This window comes from Bufo gargarizans, chromosome 9, assembly GCF_014858855.1.
Source record: "Bufo gargarizans isolate SCDJY-AF-19 chromosome 9, ASM1485885v1, whole genome shotgun sequence".
Taxonomy (NCBI): Eukaryota; Metazoa; Chordata; class Amphibia; order Anura; family Bufonidae; genus Bufo; species Bufo gargarizans.
The window spans coordinates 158,749,499-158,762,075 of NC_058088.1; the positions used below are offsets into that span (position 1 = coordinate 158,749,499).

At 44.9% G+C, this 12,577-nt stretch overlaps 1 protein-coding gene across 3 annotated transcripts in view; it reads left to right on the forward strand.

The window, feature by feature from the left end:
* The window catches only part of GTF3C3 (general transcription factor IIIC subunit 3), a 78,236-nt gene that overhangs the window by 12,029 nt on the left and 53,630 nt on the right, over positions 1–12,577 (forward strand). For all 3 annotated transcript variants that reach the window (XM_044268659.1, XM_044268657.1, XM_044268660.1), the window contains exons 6-7: positions 9,062–9,253; positions 10,518–10,683. In XM_044268659.1, the coding sequence (XP_044124594.1) occupies positions 9,062–9,253; positions 10,518–10,683 (358 nt within the window). The remainder of the gene's footprint in view (positions 1–9,061; positions 9,254–10,517; positions 10,684–12,577) is intronic.

Consider the following 12,577-nt stretch of genomic DNA (forward strand, 5'->3'; position numbering starts at 1 on the left):
CTAGACCAAAGAAATAAGTCTCATTCTTTCCTTGAAGACATACCCATGTATACTTCTTTCCCATCTGTTGAAGATAATTGGAGTTATAAAATTTCATAAGTGAGAGTACCGATGGGTCCTATTCATCTCTGTAAAGAATGACCTGAGAGCTGAGATCAGTTTAAGGGCAATTAGGTGATTTTTACCAGTTAATCAAATGTAAGCAAAAGTTATATTTATATTGGGTGATAAAGGGGTAACAAATACATACAGAGGTGTATTCTCAACTTTTTCTTTCATTGGTAGTGCCATATTTTTGCATCTGCTTTGCAATTTTCTAAAAAATACTGTATTTTAAAGCTGACATATTGTCCTGATGAAGGGGGCAGTCCGCCCTTGAAACGCGTAGGCTAATACAAATAAAGACTCACTTTATTTTATCTACCTGAGTCCTGTTTTCTGCAGCAGCGCCGCTTTATACAAGGTTCACTTTTTTTAAACCTATCGATTATTGTATTTTAAAGCTGCTCAAACAGGCACTCTACTGATTTGGCTCTTCTGTTTAAAGGAGTTGTCTCACCACAGATGTGGGTGGGTGGGTAAAGATTTTATACTGGGGTATCGGGTGAATTTTTTCCCGGTGCCTCCACAACGGCACACACAGGAGGGTGTCCCCGCCCCCATGACAGGAAAAACGCAGAAGCACATGATTTAAAAAGGCCTCCTGGCGGGAAGTTTAAAAGGAGTGAGGAACAGTCTGTTCTATCCCTCTATCACCGCCAGCAGCATGCTTGCCCCGGTGGATGCGGACTCGGCAAGGAAGCCTGGAGATCCCGCTACCTCAGCCCGGTAAGCCTCCTCCCCAGTGGGGGTTTTGCTTTTTTCTCCCTGCTTTTATATTTCTCTTCTATATGCCTAATGATTATGCGCTACGGTTGGCTTCTTCATTTCATGGTCGCAGTGGTGTTTTCCCAGTATTTCACCCCTGGTGTTAGGTCATGGTCCTTTAAATTCCTGGCCCTACAGTCCCTTTTTATTTTTTCTTAGGGCCCAGAGACCATGGCACCTAAACCAGCTGGGGAAGATTCGGGATGCAAGAAGTGCACCATCTGCAGGAAGACTTATTTCCCTCTAACAAAAAAGTATTTATGTCCAAAATGCACTGAGAAGGTGGTCACAGAAGAGTCACCATCCTTACTTGATTCCATGAGAGCTATAATTAATGAAGAAGTAAATGCGGCGGTGGAATCGAAGATGACACCTCAATTCCCACACCCATTCACGTCTCAAAGATCCTTTACTTCGGACTTGGGGCTTAAGCTGCATGAAGGAGAGCTTGTATCTGATCCAGACTCTGCTTCCTCAGATGACGGCTCGGGAAAACCCTTGTTTCTGCCTGAAGAGACTGACTGTCTTCTTAAAACCTTAACAGCCACTATGGACATTGAGGAGGTGAAAGAAACTCACTCCAAACAGGATCAAATGTTCCAGGGGCTGGGGGAAAGAAGAAAAAGGGTCTTCCCCATCCATAACATCTTAAAATCCCTGATATCCAAAGCATGGAGAGATCCTGAAAGAAGAACAACTGTGACAAATTCCTTTAAAAGAAAATATCCCTTTGCGGACACCGAATCTAATCTGTGGGACAAAACGCCAAAGATCGATGCCCCGGTTGCCCGCATTTCAAAAAAGACCTCTTTGCAGTTTGAGCACGTGGGTCTCTTGCGAGATCCCATGGACAAGAAGTCTGAAAGTTTATTGAAGTTGGCCCGGGAAACAAATACTGCTATGTGGCGTCCCAGTATTGCTTCTACCTGCACAGCCAGATCTCTATCCATCTGGCTCATTCAGCTAGAAGGGCACTTATGTAGCAGCTGGTACCCCCGAGGGAGGAAATCTTATCTTTCCTGCCTGTATTAAAAAAAAGCGTCAAATTTTTTAGCAGATGCGTCTGCAGACCTAGTTAGATTTTCCGCCAGGTCAGCTGCTCTATCCAATGCGGCTCGTAGAGCAATCTGGCTTCATACATGGTCTGGTGACGCCAGGTAAAAAAACTGCCTTTGCTCGATCCACTGTGAAGGTGATAGAATATTTAGCTCGGGATTAGATATTCTTGAAATGGCCTTAAGATAAGATAAAAGGATTTCCCCTTGAAAACCATTACTTTCATCAAAGACTGTCCTTTCAGAACCAAAAAAAATCGAGGCTGGATCAGAAGATGAAAGAAGGGTCAAGGAAGTGGCAGCCTTCTAGGGGCAGAGGAAAAGGATTCCTATTTAATCCTGAGAACTCCTTCCATCCCACACAATGACACCCATATGCCATGTCGGGGGAATATTAAACTTTCTACACCTCGGCCTGGGAAAAAATAGGAGCCTTCCCGTGGGTAGTATCTACCCTAAAAGAGGGTTTAAAACTAGAGTTTTCCTCCACTTCCCCAGATTGATTTTATCATTAGGGCTGCAACGATTAATCGATGTAATCGATTATATTCGATAACTGGATTCGTTGTCGACGAATCCAGTTATCGAATAATCGCCGATTCGTTGCTATTCGGGCGGGCGGTCGCTGCATCTTTATTTTACCTTTTTACAATGACGCTCCCGCTCCTGTAACAGCCAGGCAGAGCGGACGGCGGCGTAACGTCACTCACTCACGTGACACGCCTGCTCCGCCTCCTTCATTCATGAAGTGGGCGGAGCGGGCGCGTCACGTGATTGAGTGACGTTACGCCGCCGTCCGCTCTGCCTGGCTGTTACAGGAGCGGGAGCGTCATTGTAAAAAGGTAAAATAAAGATGCAAGCATCGGGGCCGGGGCTGTTAGGGGGTAGGGGGAAGGGGGGATCTGTCTATGGCACTGCTATGGGAAGGGGGGTCTGTGTATAGCACTGCTATGGGGAGGAGGGGGGGTCTGTGTATGGCACTGCTATGGGAAGGGGGATCTGTGCACTGTTATGCCCATAACAGTGCACATATCCCCCTCTCCATAACTACGCCGTCCACATATCCCCCTCTCCATAACTACGCCGTCCACAGATCCCCCTCTCCATAACTACGCCGTCCACAGATCCCCCTCTCCATAACTACGCCATCCACAGATCCCCCTCTCCATAACTACGCCGTCCACAGATCCCCCTCTCCATAACTACGCCGTCCACAGATCCCCCTCTCCATAACTACGCCGTCCACAGATCCCCCTCTCCATAACTACGCCGTCCACAGATCCCCCTCTCCATAACTACGCCGTCCACAGATCCCCCTCTCCATAACTACGCCGTCCACAGATCCCCCATAATAGTGTCGTCCACAGATCCCCCATAATAGTGTCGTCCACAGATCCCCCATAATAGTGTCGTCCACAGATCCCCCATAATAGTGTCGTCCACAATTTGTTTTAATATGGCCTTTGAACATAATTTTTCAAGTAAGATCATATAAACCTCTCTGTTTTGTAATTTTGTCGTTTTTCCCGATTAATCGATTAATCGTAGAAATTAATCGGCAACTAATCGATTATTCAAATAATCGTTAGCTGCAGCCCTATTTATCATAAACAAGAAGCTGCCTCAAAAAGAAAATCAGTCTTGTCTAAAATTAGAAATCTCCTTTTGTAAACAAGAAGGTAATCTTTCCGGTTCCGGTAGATCAGTACGGCAAAGATTTCTATTCTCCAATATTTCTGGTACAAAAGCCAAACGGAACCTTCCGTTTAATAATAAACTTAAAATCCCTCAACAGATCCATCATATACCAAAAATTCAAGATGGAAACTATAAGATCCACAATCAATTTACTTCCTCAGGACTGTTTCATGGCGACCATGGACCTCCAGGACGCTTACGATCACGTCCCAATATGTCAGACTCGTCAAAAGTATTTAAGAATCGCTGTCTTCATGGGGGACCAACTATGCCATTTTCATTTCGGAGCCCTCCCATTCGGACTCTCCTCTGCTCCAAGGATTTTTCGAAGAACATGTCAGAAGTAATGAAGTACCTACATCTAAAGCAGATTCTGATTGTACCATATCTGGACGACTTCCTGATTGCTTCACACTTAGAGGAAGTTCTACTTACCCATCTCTTTCAAGTGAATAAGTGCTTTACCACCCTGGTGTGGATTATAAACTTCAAAAAAATCAGACCTGTCTCCAGACCGAAAGAAGGTCTTTTTGGGAGTACTCTTAGATTCTCATCTTCTAATGTCCCCTAGAAAAAAGGAACAATCTACTTCAGAAAGTCTCTGTTCAGCAGCCAAGGGACTTCCTCCATCAGGAACATCATGACCATCCTAGGCCTTCTGACGGCTACAATCCCGTCAGTCAGATGGGCTTAAAGTCATACGAGGATTCTTCAGGCCTTCCTCTTATCCCCCTGGGACGGAACAAATTCGGCCCTAGAAAAACGCCTTCTTATCCCAAATTCCGCAAAAAGATCCTTGATGTGGTGGAGAGTGGAAAAGAACTTGCAGACAGGTTTCTATTGGCGGCAGGGAAAAATGATGGTCGTAACCACAGACGCAAGCAGTTTGGGATGGGGCGGCCATTCAGAAGGGAGAATAGTTAAGGGCTGTTGGGGAAAAGATATGTTACAGTCTTTCTCCAATCTAAGACAGCTCACAGCCATCTACATAGTCAGTCTCTCTTCACACTCCCTTGTCTCCAAAACACAAAAAGGTGTTATCAGACAACACCACAGCAGTTGCCTACCTGAACAAGCAGGGAGGAACCAGAAGCCATTCCCTAGGTGCAGTGTCTCTTGACATTTTTTTTTCTGGGCAGAAAGAAATCTCTTTTCTTTAACTACTGTTCATGTGAAAGGAGAGAACAATATAATAGCAGACAATATAATAGCTTCGCTATGAAGGAGGGAGAATGGTCCCTGAATTCTCAAATATTCTAACAAATCTGCAAAAAATGGGGAGTCCCAGATCTAGATCTATTTGCCACAAGGGGCAACAGGCAGATCAAAAGATGTTGCTCTCTCCCAACAGGACCAACTGTTATGGGTAGACACACTATCCCAACCATGGCCGAAAGCTCTTCTTTAAGCTTTCCCTCCCTTCAGTTTGATTTCAAGAACTCTAATGAAGGTAGATGAGGAAGGAGCACAGGTAACATTTATTGCTCCATTGTGGGCAAGGAGGTCTTTGTTCCCCCTGCTGCTCAGGCTGTCTGCGGGAGTATTCTGGACCCTTCCACCTCCCCCTGACTAGGTTTGTTGCAGGTGCGGCACCTGAGGGGTTAACTGCCGCTGATTTGCTGCCAGTACCCGCCTCATGTATTAAAGGTTAAATATCATTGGTAGCGCAGTGGCCACAGGGTGCCCTCACCTCCTATTCATTGGTGGCAGTTCTGATCAGAGCCCCAGCAGTGTAATCCTGGGGCTCCGATCGGTTACCATGGCAGCCAGGACGCTCTGTGTGCACAGAGCAGCAGGGAGAGTGAAGTCCTATTCACCCTGCTAGAGATCTATCGGGGTGAATAGGACAAGGGATGAAAAAAATCCCAGGTTCTAGCCCCTAAGGGGGGAAATGGTTATTAAATAATATTTAGGTGTTTTTTGTTTTGTTTTTTAAGTATAAATTACATATAAAATATATAAACAATAAATAAACTTATCACATATCGCCACGTCCAAAAAGTTAAAATAGAAAAAAATCTATGCGGTGAACGCCAGAACAGGAAAATAAAAAACTGCGCGATTCGCCATTAAAAAAAAAAATACTAAATGCACGTGGTTTCTTTTTTTCTGCGTGGTATCGAATGGTATGTAGTATCGCAATACTTTTTTATGGTATCGAAATGGAATAAAAAATTTGGTATCGCAACAACTCTACCCCGGACCTTCTTCACCAAGGACCAGTATTTAATCCTAGGATAAATCACCTCAACCTGGCGGCAATGCCTCACCTTGAAGGAAAAAAAGGGTTGACTGATGCGGTAATCTTTACAATGATGTTGAGCCGAAAGCCCTTAACATCAAAAATGTATAAAAGAACCCGGAAAGCTTTTTTGTCCTTCTCAAATAATCACCTTTCTCCAGACATTCCTCAAATTCTTAGTTTCTTGCAGGCTGGATTAGATAAGTCTCCGGCCTGCAACACTCAAGGTGCAGTTTTCAGCTTTAAGTGCCTTTCTGGATAAAAGACTGGCAGACTCCCCACTCATCAAGCGTTTCTTAAAGGGGACGACCAGAAGTTTACCTACCTGCCGTTCCATCATTCCCCCCTGGGACCTGAGCTTGGTCCTCTCATTCCTAACTGAACCTCCGTTTGAACCAGTTGAACGTATTTCTTTAAGGATGCTTACCTACAAAACGTTTTTTCTTGTAGCAATAACAACTGCTAGGAGAATTGGAGAAATTCAGGCGTTCTCTCACAAGCCTCCGTATCTTACGATCCTGGACGACCGCATAATTCTCAGACATTGCCCTGCTTTTCTTCCCAAGGTGGTTTCCAGGTTTCAGTGTGAACAGGAAGTTTTGTTACCTTCCTTCTGTCCATCTCCAACTACGGAAAGAGATAGGAAATTCCACAACCTGGATGTGAGAAGGAGCGTGTTATCCTACCTGCATACCACCAGTAACTTCAAGCAGTCAGACCATCTCTTCCTCCAATACCAGGGTCTAAATAAGGGACAGGCGGACAGCAAATCATCTATTGCAAGATGGATCAGAGATGTTATCGCCTTTTCTTATGTCCAAAAGAATCTTCATCCCTCCTTCCGGGATAAAAGCCGATTCTACCAAAGCAGTGTCCTCTTCTTGGGCGGAGTCTACTTCAGTCCCATTAGAACAGATCTGCAGGGCAGCCGCGTGGGCAAGTCTTATGACTTTTTTTTTTTTTTCTATCATTATAAATTAGACAGACATTCTTAAGAACAAGATGATGTAATTTGTTAATGGCTAATACATATTCTGTTTTTTGCATCACTTCCGTGTCCTCTCTTATTGACTGAATGGGTAAGGGGAGGAGGCCTTTTTAAGTCATGTGCTCCTGCATTGTTTCCTGTCCTGGGGGCGGGGACATTCTCCTGTGAGTGCCATTGTGGAGACTATTGGACAACCAATTACCGGTAAGAGTAATTAACCCTTTTCTTAATGAGATTCATTTTAATTAATTGCCCAGTGCTTATAGTGCCAGTACGAAAGCATGTACTGAAGAAAATGAAGGGAACCTGTTAGCAGATTTATGCTGTCCTAACCATGGCTGCATGAACTACCTTTGCGCTGCCTCATTACAAAGAACTAAGGTGTCATTTATTATACTGAAATATGTCTAAATTAGGCGTATTTCAGACAGATTGCGCCACAATCTGCGACTTCGCCCCGCTCACACCAAGTCTAAAAAATTAGAACTGGCGCTGGATGCGCCGAAGTTATGGAGATTCCAGCTCCTATTTATAACTTCGCAGGAACCACCACCAGCTTAGGGGTTTATTAAGACCAGTGTCTAAAACTCCAGTCTTAATAAACATGCTCCTAAGTTGCTATTTGCGCATAGGCAGGAATCTGTCAGTCGTGCATGTGTTCTCTCTGATACCCTGCAGCATTCTTTATAATGAAGAAGCGTGTCAGTATTTCGTGCCGTCTGTGTTTAGGTGGCATGAATATGTTGACAGGTTTCCTTTAAAGAGGACCTGTCACCACCCCTGACATGGCTGTTCTAGTAAGTAATTGTATCCCACATTAAAGAACCATTCTGGAACATCTGTTCTTAGGACAGGGCTTGACAAATTTCCTTGGAATCTAGGAGCCAGCTAAAAAAGTTAGGAGCCAGGCGGAGCCGCGTCATAAAGCCCCCAGTAGATTCCCCCATAGTGCTCCCCCCCCCCCCACTTCTCCATAGAGCCCCCCCAATAATACTGTATACCATGTTACATATGCAGTGTACATGTGCTGTATAGTATGGTATATGCAGTATACAGGACCATGATATATGTACAGTATATGACTGACATTCAGTGTACGTGCTGTATACTATGTTACATACGCAGTATACAGGACCATGATATATGTACAGTATATGACTGACATTCAGTGTACGTGCTGTATACTATGTTACATACGCAGTATACAGGACCATGATATATGTACAGTATATAGGACTATGGCATACAGTGTACATGTGCTGACACCTCAAGCTCCTGCCTCACTTGGATGAGAGTAGTAGTAATTTGCACTGGAGGCGTGTAAGTTACCTGCAGGTGAACCTGAGAGCCACGAGGAGGGCGCAGGTCAGCGCTATGGCCCCCGCACAGCAGGTCAGGCCTCCGGCCCATCAGACACAGCAGCTGCTTAACGTGCTGCCAGGCCAGACTCTGCATTCCGCTTATAGAGCACATGGGTGGCCCGAGCCCGCTGGGGGCAGGGCGGCGCTTCTCCTCATCACGTCTGTCACAGTGGACTTCCGCGGCGTACGCTCAGCCATGGGCAGGGAGCGTGTCCAAAGAGCAGCCGGGTATAGGGAACCTAAGGCACCGTCACACAGCTCTCCGCTCATTTCCACTCCTGTGCTGCCTCCGGACAGAACAGCGCTCCGCACCCATCGCCCAGGCACCTTTGAAAACGGGCTGACAAATACCCAAGCGCCAGGACTAAATTCCTGGTCGCCATGGCGACCTGGCGCCTGGGATTTGTCGAGCCCTGTCTTAGGATTATGTTGTGCCATTTCTCTATTTTATCTACTTGAATTTTATGAATGAATTGCCAACTGGGTGTTACCAGCTGGGGTGTGTCCCTGCATAGGCTGCCACTGTCCAATCCGTATTCACAACATCAGACCGTGCAGGGACAGACACCCAACTTTTAACACCCAGTTGCCAACTTATTCATAAACTTCTAGTAGGAATAACAAGAATGGCATAACATGGTTTATATGAAAGTAAGCTCCAGAATTTCTATCGCCCGGGGGGAAGAAAGTGGTCATTAAAACAGCCATGTCAAGAGAGGTGACAGGTCATAAATATCTTTATTTCTAGGTTCTAATTCCATAACTTGATTGTACAGGATCAGTTAATAAATAAGGCGCCATTCTACTCACCCTATGAATTATGATAGAACTGATCCAGTTTTCTTTCCAGCTCCTCTGGCTTATGAGCCATTCTCAACGCTTGCAATGATATACGAGGACCAAGGGGACATGGAGAAGTCTCTGCAGTTTGAGCTGATTGCTGCTCATTTGAACCCCAGTGACACAGAGGAATGGGTCAGACTGGCAGAGATGTCTTTGGAGCAAGACAACATCAAACAAGCTATATTCTGCTACTCTAAAGGTTTGTTGATGGCCTTGGAAAATGAATCCAGTTTATCAGTTTATTACTTAGATGTATTGGCATATCTATAGGATATTCCATCAATATCAGATAGATGCGGGTCTCACCTCTGGGACCTGCTCCTACCTTGAATGGCCTTCCCTTTGTTTGCCGCTATGGGAGTTCCAAAAATAGCCAAGCACCGTGACCGCGCATCTGTGGCTGCCTCTCCATTCACCGCTATGGGGCTGCCTGAAAATTGCTGAGACACTCTCTGTACCCCAGGCAATGAATGGAGAGTGCGGTGTGTGCTCTCCTTTACTTTGGGATCCCTGTTCTGGACCTAGGAGCAGGTGCCATTAGTTTATGAGATGGGCCAACACTTTTAATAATCCAAAACCCAGTTACATGGCTAGGCTGTTTCAGGAAGTACAGGACCCTCAACAAAGGCCCACTACAAAGGGATGGGGTACATGTTGCTCACGACCTTTGGTATGTATTGTGTAATATAAAGAGATAACATGTTTGCTTCTGTTCTGTCCATAGCAGTTTTTTGTTTTTTTAAATATGCTGTAATCCAGTGAGCACCATAGATAGTAAATAGTTAAAGGCTAGATACACCTTTGGGGGAATTTTTTTTATTATTGCATTGTACTTATTTTGAGCTAAAAATCATGTTTTCAATTGATCTTTATTAAAACTATGGAAACCTTTTTGTGTACAGAGCAGAGATGCTCCACTAGCTGTCTGTGGATTTTCTGTCTTTTCCATCATCTACTATGGAGCAGACTGACTCCTTATCTCTACCCTTATAAGCACTCATTACAGCTCAGTTCTTACTTCTCAGAATGTGGCTTAAGTAAGTGTTTATGACCTCTACGTTATTAGATGACCAACACAAAGTGAAAGTACCAGTCACACAAGTTAGAAAAAAAGTTAACCCTTTGTGACAGAATGGCTTAATAAAGGTCAATTGAAAATATGATTTTTAGACAAAAATTACTAAAATGCATTCATAAACAAAAATTGCTCCCCAGCGCTTTACAATTCAGAGGGAACATGTACAGACAAAGTGGACATTACAGATTAAAAAGTCAACCATTTAGACAATGATCCGTTTTGATCCGTGTGACAGGGAGATTTAGTGGCGGCCATGTTGTGCCGGGGAGTGGGGTAAGTATAACCAGTATGAGTGGCCGGAGCATTTTGGGGGGTGTTATAGAGGTTGAATAATCCTTTAAGTACCTGCTTACACCATTGAGGAGCATTTTGTGCTGTTTTCCAGCTCTGAAGTATAATCCTACTAATGTCCGTTATTTATGGGAGAGATCCAGCCTATATGAACAGGTTGGGGAACATAAACTGGCCATGGATGGATACCGGCGCATCCTGAATCTGTTGTCTCCTACTGATGGCGAACGTTTCGTGCAGCTGGCGAGAGATATGGCTAAGTAATTTTATCTTCTCACTTCATCCTTTTGCACAAGTCTACAAATGCATCATCATAGACCTCTTCAGAATTATGCAATAATCTCCTTATCTTCTGAAATGGGGCAGTAAGAAATGAGACGTGATTCTGGATGATTTCAGGCATTCAGTATTCGTATGACCATTTGAGTACCAGTCTCTTTAGAGTGTATCTGACAGATTGGTGGTGGGGGTCTGTATGTTGTGTTCCCACAGATTGCTAGAATGAAGGAGATGCAGAACTATTCTTGTGCCTGACCGACCTCTATCTACTTCACTGGAGAGAGATAACTAAAAGCACGCATTAGCCTAGGCTACACAAAGTATTTTTCCAGCACAACTGATTGATTAAAAGGGGTATTGCTATCTTGGCCATTCATCGCTGAGATCGTAGCACCCTCTCTATGTGGCCATCTGGGTTAAGGAAGCAACCAAGCTGGCTGTTTATGCTCTGGTTCCCCATAGAAGTAAATGCTGCTTCCATTACTCCCATTTACTTCTATGAGAGTTATGGAAATGAAATGGCTCAATTCCCTAAGCTGTTTCTGTAACCCTGGCCACCTCAGGTATTCCAAATACAACAGGGAGTACCCCTTTAACTCTCAAGTCCATAGGATAGGCTGAGTTCCTGAAGTGAATGGAGCAGTGATCATGTGTACGCACCACACTTAATTATCATGGCTCAATGTGGGAATTCTATTGTTGTGATTGGGGGGATCGGACATTTATCCCTGTCACCAGTTTTATGGTGTCCTAACTGACAGCATTAGCTAGTGACTAGGGTTTTCATGATACCCAAATTTTGATGCAATTTCGCTACCTTATATACATATATTCTTCGCTACCTTTATACATATTCGATATCACGTTATAGAAAAATAAAAAAAGCCTTGTGCAATCCACATTTTTCAGACCGTCCAGCACATGACTGTCCTATCCTATTTTTTTTTGGGGGGGGGGGGGGGATCAGGTAAATGTCGAATTGCATTTTTTTCACTTTTTTCTGCTATGGCGTTCACCGCATAGGAGATATTTTTCCCATTTCACCACCATGACGGCAGATAGGAGATTAACCCCTGACCTCTGTGGGGACAGGAAAACAGAGAAAGATTAAATTGCCCTGCCCCTATAGTGGCCAGGATTTTATTTTCACAGGAGGGCTCATCGGGGGCTGGGCCTCCCTTGGATCAGGAAATCCGTGTGATGGCTCCCCTGCTCAGCTTTAGCCAAATGCCGCCGGCAAGCAGGGGAGCCATCATCGGACCTCGCATCTGTTCATCAGATGCCTGCGTCCAGCGGTGTTTCGGGTGCGCGCGCCTTCCTTTTCTTTCACCTGGTGGGATAAGCAGGCGCGAGTCCCCATGTGGTTAGCGGCGGCGTCTGACGTCACTTCCGGTGGCGCGATGACGCAGTGGGCGTCCCGTAAATGAGAATCACCGGAGTCAAATATAAAAATGCAGGAAGCCATGGTGGATCCTGATCTGAGGTATGAGGATCACATCCACAATGATGTCGGCCCCTGAACATCCTAGAGAGCTTGACACTCCTGCATCAGTGACAGTAAGGCCCCTTTCACACGGACGAGTTTTCAGCACGGGTGCAATGTGTGAGGTGAATGCATTGCACCCGCACTGAATCCGGCCCTATTCATTTCTATAGGGCTGTGCACATGAGCGGTGATTTTCACGCATCACTTGTGCGTTGCGTGAAAATCGCAGCATGCTCCTCTTTGTGCGTTTTTCACGTAACGCAGGTTGCGTGAAAATCGCAAGCAAGTGCGGATGCGGTGCGATTTTTCACGCACGGTTGCTAGGTGACGATCGGGATGGAGACCCAATCATTATTATTTTCCCTTTATAACATGGTTATAATGGAAAA